Source organism: Camelina sativa, chromosome 11, assembly GCF_000633955.1.
Source record: "Camelina sativa cultivar DH55 chromosome 11, Cs, whole genome shotgun sequence".
Taxonomy (NCBI): Eukaryota; Viridiplantae; Streptophyta; class Magnoliopsida; order Brassicales; family Brassicaceae; genus Camelina; species Camelina sativa.
The window spans coordinates 3,194,389-3,200,388 of record NC_025695.1 but is presented as its reverse complement, the minus strand read 5'-3'; the positions used below and the strand labels follow the sequence as shown (position 1 = coordinate 3,200,388).

The 6,000-nt window shown below is 38.7% G+C and overlaps 2 protein-coding genes across 2 annotated transcripts in view; both read left to right on the top strand.

Annotated features, from left to right (window-relative positions):
- LOC104721361 (probable E3 ubiquitin-protein ligase ARI1) overlaps positions 1-1,173 on the top strand; it is a 3,861-nt gene extending 2,688 nt beyond the window's left edge. Inside the window, exons 5-6 of the mRNA XM_010439322.1 lie at positions 7-722; positions 818-1,173. Of these exons, the coding sequence (XP_010437624.1) occupies positions 7-722; positions 818-978 (877 nt within the window). The 3' untranslated portion in view covers positions 979-1,173. The remainder of the gene's footprint in view (positions 1-6; positions 723-817) is intronic.
- LOC104721360 (protein will die slowly) lies at positions 2,827-4,763 on the top strand. Its single transcript, XM_010439321.1, has one exon. The coding sequence runs from the start codon at positions 3,121-3,123 to the stop codon at positions 4,597-4,599; it is 1,479 nt and encodes a 492-aa protein (XP_010437623.1). The 5' UTR covers positions 2,827-3,120; the 3' UTR covers positions 4,600-4,763.

Below are 6,000 nucleotides of genomic sequence, written 5' to 3'. Positions count from 1 at the left end.
GGACAGTTGGCTATGTGGTGGAGCTACTGGGAGTGATCACACTTATAGGACTATCGCTGGTCACAGTTGTGGTCGGTACCAAGATGACAAAGAGAAACAGATGGAAAGAGCGAAGAGAGATTTAGACAGGTATACGCATTACCATCACCGATACAAAGCACATACAGATTCATCAAAGCTAGAAGATAAACTTAGGGATACCATCCTTGAGAAAGTGACGAAATCAGAAAAGAGGGAGCTAAAGCTTAAAGACTTCAGCTGGGTCACCAATGGACTTGACCGGTTGTTCAGATCAAGACGGGTCCTTTCGTATTCGTATGCTTTTGCATATTACATGTTTGGTGAGGAGCTATTCAATGATGAGATGACCCCTGAGGTGAGAGAGATAAAGAAGAATTTGTTCGAGGATCAGCAGCAACAACTTGAGGGTAACGTGGAGAAACTTTCCCAGTTCCTTGAGGAACCCTTTGATGAATTTAGTGATGAGAAAGTCATGGATATAAGGATTCAAATCATCAATTTGTCTGTCGCGGTCGATACCCTCTGCAAGAAAATGTACGAGTGCATTGAGAATGACTTACTTGGTTCTCTCCAACTTGGCATCCACAACATTGCGCCTTACAGATCGAAGGGAATTGAACAAGCAGCTGAGTTTTATGCTTCCTGGAATTCCAGCGGTGCTGACAAATTGCAACCTTTGGATAGTGGTGGTGGTACAAGCGGTAATTATTTAACTCTCGGTTAATTGTGATTGTAACATTATAGTAATGAATGAACCAGTGATTAAAATCCTAATGAGCTAATATTCTTTATACAGGTGTGACAACGAGGCCTGAGCAAGCTTCAGGATCAAGGAGCTCGGAAGACACTATTTGCTCATCTTCACAGAAACGTCCCAAGAAAGAAGGAAGTTTCATAAACAACAAAGTCACTCTATTGGATTTGAACTTGCCAGCTGATTTCATCGACCAAAACTGAACTCTAATCCTCACTTGCTTTTGTCCAAATGATATGACATAGCAGAAGGTGTTTGGCTATATCTCTCGTTCAAGTTTCGCGACTGACTGTTTAATTTATCTTCCTTATAGTTTTTTGGTTTTTTGTAACAACTATAACTTATTGATGCTTCTATAGTTCTAGACTTCTAATTCATAGATCTTTTGATTCAGCCTACCAACTCTGGTCCTTCTCAATGTCTTTCGACGTCAAATGAGTTCTTTTTTATTTTTATTAGTTACTAATATAATAAATTATCTGATTTTACGATTCGATCCCCCAAGTGTTAGAAGCAACACTATAATTTGTATTTTATTTACGGTTAATACTTTAAGTGAAGAAACTGAATTGGAGTATTGATGAGTTTGTTGTGTTCGCTTTTTTAATCTAGTTCCTAGGCTTTAAGTAGGATGCAAAAGAAGAGGGCAGCTTCCTTTATGTTTTGTCTTGGAGTGGCCAAAGAATATCAAACATTCAGAATCTGTGTTCTTTCGTACAGTACCCATCAGACGATACTTCCAGGTTTCCAGCTATGTCAGAAAAAGCTACTTCCAGCTTTTTCCTGTTCTTTTATTTCCAATACTTAAAAAAAAATGCTATTTTCTATTCTTTCTTTCTTCTATATACATACATAGTACCAGGATTTAAAAAGTTGGTCAGAAGTTGAATTAATATCAGGATAATTTACCTACTAAGGTAAGGGCTTAATGCTTGATAAAAAAAGAAAGTAAAAAACAAAGTTTTTCTTACACAATAAGTGTACATTCTTTTGTTATAAAATGGCATGTAGTCTATTTTATTATTATTAAAAAATGTGGCATGCAGTCTTGATTACACAATCAACGCAAAAATTTGTTTTTCCACGACTCTACTAAATATATCAGAATAGTAGACAAACAAATTATTGAATGAAGTTCGCAACAAGTAGCAAGAACAAAAGAACGATTTGCTATGTAAAAAGCCATTTTCACGGTTAACGTACAATTAACAAGTAGTGGAATCATGCCTAAATAATTTGCCTAATCTTTTCAAGTGGTGTATAGTCCTTTTAATATGAGTATATGTTTAATTAAAATCCGTTACTAAGAATATTTGTCTGGATATATCAAGTGTTGTGTGGCCTTGTGGGACAAGGACAACAAATGCTCGACAGTATGGTACATATATTTTTATTTATCTTTAACCAATCAAAAACAAAACCAAAAACAAAGATATTTTTAGGCAGTAAAGCTATGTGGAATGAGATATGGAGGAGATTTGGTCTAAGTACCTTTCAGTTGCGTGCCTAATATTCCAATGTATCTAGAACCTTAGGTGCATTTAACAAAGAATGTCATAGTTCAATATTTCAATGTAACAGAGTGCTTAAAAGTTTGCAAATCATATATTCAAGAGTATAATAGATATATATAACCTTTTAATAAAATTAGAAATGGTATTAGTGTGGTTTAAAATATAGCAAAAATAGTAAAGTAACACATATTCTCTCATTTTCTTGGCAATAATACTCATAAGCTTACTTAGCATTTATCTACTCTTACGAAAAATCATAGAAGCTTCATCTGGTAACAAGCAACAACCACGTGTGAAGCACCCCCATCACATATAACAAATGGTCAATCTTTTTAGATATTTGTAGTCTTGTATATAAGAGTGCATTTATAGGATCATTTATCGTAACCCACTAACATAACACCCATAAACAATTNGCGGGTATTCACCGGAGGAATTCTCAAAGGCCACAAATCCGCAGTGCTATGTCTCGCTATAGCGGGGAACTNTATAAGAGTGCATTTATAGGATCATTTATCGTAACCCACTAACATAACACCCATAAACAATTCTCCAAGAGTCGTTGACAAAACAAAAAAATAAACTTCTAAAAAAGTCAGAACTTGTTCTAGACCCTCCATTTTTCCCGTTTAAATCTCCATTATAATCTCTGTCTTTCTTTGCCAGCCAAAATCTACAAACACATATTACCCTTCAACTTTCTTATTCATAGCTATCACAACCCCAAAAAAAAATCCCCTAGACAAAAAAAAAAGTAAAAAGAGATTAATTCTATCCACTATTCTATAATCTTTATTTTAAAATCAAGCATTTGACTTTTGTGATAAAGAGATGAGGAACGAAACGGGTGGTACCATGGTCGTTGATCTCCAGACTGATCCATATAACAATAATCTCAATAGCCACGACCTTAGCGATGGTCCCAAACCGAGACCTAAATTTGGTGATCTCTTGAAAGCTGACCACGACGGAATATTCCCTCCAGACGATCTCGTCAGTGGCAACAGCAAAGCAAGTCACCAGAGATTTAGCAGCGTCTCGGCCTCGACAATGAGCAGCGGTCCGACCAGCGGTGAAGGTTCTCCTTGTGTAATGTCACCTTGGGCCCGCGTGTCGCCCCCTTGGGGTGCGGATTTCAATGAAGACAATGTCCTCGAGACCAACGGTCTCATTGGATCCATTGTAAGAAAAGAAGGGCATATATACTCGCTAGCCGCTTCTGGTGACCTTCTCTACACGGGGTCGGACTCGAAGAACATTAGGGTTTGGAAGAATTTGAAGGAACACGCCGGGTTCAAATCCAGTAGTGGCCTCATTAAGGCCATTGTGATATTTGGAGATAGGATCTTTACCGGCCATCAAGATGGGAAGATCCGGATTTGGAAGGTTTCAAAGAGGAAACCGGGAAAACACAAGCGGGTTGGCACATTGCCGACATTTAAATCAATGGTCAAGAGCTCTGTAAACCCTAAGCATCACATGGAGGTACGCCGCAACAGAAACTCGGTGAAGACAAAGCATAACGACGCCGTGTCTAGTCTTAGCCTGGACGTGGATCTTGGATTGTTGTACTCAAGTTCTTGGGACACGACGATCAAAGTGTGGAGGATCGCGGATTCGAAATGTTTGGAATCAATACATGCACACGATGATGCGATAAACTCTGTAATGTCCGGTTTCGATGACTTGGTGTTCACGGGATCCGCAGATGGCACTGTTAAAGTGTGGAAACGTGAGATGCAAGGCAAAGGAACAAAACATGTGCTAGCTCAAGTTTTGCTCAAGCAAGAAAACGCAGTCACGGCGTTGGCTGTAAAATCAAAATCTTCCATCGTATATTGCGGTTCCTCGGACGGGCTAGTGAACTACTGGGAGCGTTCAAAGCGGGTATTCACCGGAGGAATTCTCAAAGGCCACAAATCCGCAGTGCTATGTCTCGCTATAGCGGGGAACTTGCTGTTGAGTGGTTCCGCCGACAAGAACATATGCGTGTGGAGACGAGACCCGTCGGACAAGTCCCATCAGTGTCTCTCTGTTTTGACGGGACACATGGGACCCGTAAAGTGTCTAGCCGTGGAGGAGGAACGAGCTTGCCGTAAGGGGGCAAAAGCCTCTGCAACGGGCGAGGGAGACCGGAAGTTTATTATATACAGCGGAAGTTTGGACAAGTCGGTGAAAGTGTGGCGAGTGTCGGAGAGGATGGCCACGTGGAGGGAGATGGACGAGCCAGCAGCATCTTCCGGACGGAAAAGCTCTTCCTCTCCGCATGAAGGGAGTGGCGCGTGGAGTTCACGAGACATGGAAAAATGAAAATAAAAAAAGAGTGGAAGGAGCATAGTGTGATTATATTTCGAAGCTGTCCCGTCGTTGCTCAGTCAGTCAGGAGGACCCGTCCTCACGCCGGGAAAGAGTCAAAAGGATTGATTTCTATTTTACGACCAAGTCAACGGAGATGTTTGTGCCTCGTTACATGGTGAGAGAATCAAAAAAGTCGGGTTGATGGTTTTCACGTAGTGAGTTTTTGTTTATTTTTTTTGTTTGGAAAAGAAAATGTTTAAAACGAGAGTGTACAATAATTATTTTTTTTCTCTAATTTTGTAAAAAACAAAAAAAGAAGAAAGACCGAATCAAACATGTTCGTTTTATTTTCTATTCTATGTCGTGGTTGCAACTTAATTTTTAAAATTTGGAATTTTGATGAGTTGTTTTCCTCTTCATTAGGATTAGTCTTTCTATATAGATACTAGTTTTTTCATATATACGAAAATGATAAGTTTTTTTTTTTTTTTTTTTGGCAACATGATCTTTTTTTTTTTTCGATGAGGAAATATATAAAATGTTGCTAAGTAAACTAAGTTCGAGGAGTATTTTGTGTAACAATGTGTTTCGTGATAGTTGTTAACGGACTAGAACCCTGCCATATCTGTCACTAATGGAACGATTATCAATTTGGAGACATATGAACATCTTGTCGTGCAAAAACTATCGTAGTCTAACTGTCAATTGTTTTTCAATGTAGGAAAGTGGTATTCTAGATATATAATGTCTTGCCAACAATTATAAGTAATGTAAGCGTCAGTCTATTAAACCAAGTTGCATCTTTTAAAAATTAACAAGTAAACGCGCATGCACCTTAAGGAGTTTAATTTTCTGTGTCATACTTCTTCTCTTTGTCGTGCGAGAGAGCAAACAAAAAACAACCAGGTAAAGAATTAGAAAGGCTCCCACAAATTTCGCAACCAGGGCGATTGCGTATATCTATCTTGGGGCGATAGGTGTTTTTGGATTCAGGATAGGTATGTTGAATATTCCACAGTTCTAGTTGAGATCTTTAAGACAAAACAATGATTGCTTTGCTTTTCACCTTTTTTGCTCAGGTAGTCTCGCAACAAATCGCATGGCGAAACCCCTTAAGGAGTACGAAGAGGTAAGGCGCCTTACATATTGTGTAGTGAGTGACTTTCTGCTCTCTGTTTCTGATTCTTCTTCTTTGTTTTAGACACTCGTGGAACTGAGAAAAGAGCTGGATGAGAAAATTGTCTCGACCTATCCCGAGAATCAGCTAGCAAAAGAAGACTGAAACTTTCTTGTTATCAAATAATTGTGTGTAATTCAGTAATATGTTTTGAGCTTCCATATGCTTGGTGGATGCCTTCTTTTATTCTTACTTTGTGTTGAACCAACTCTTCTTCTTTTACCATTCTAAAAAAG

Bases quoted from the DNA above. Each gene is read 5' to 3' on its own strand.
- LOC104721360 (XM_010439321.1), top strand. From the start codon at position 3,121: ATGAGGAACGAAACGGGTGGTACCATGGTCGTTGATCTCCAGACTGAT.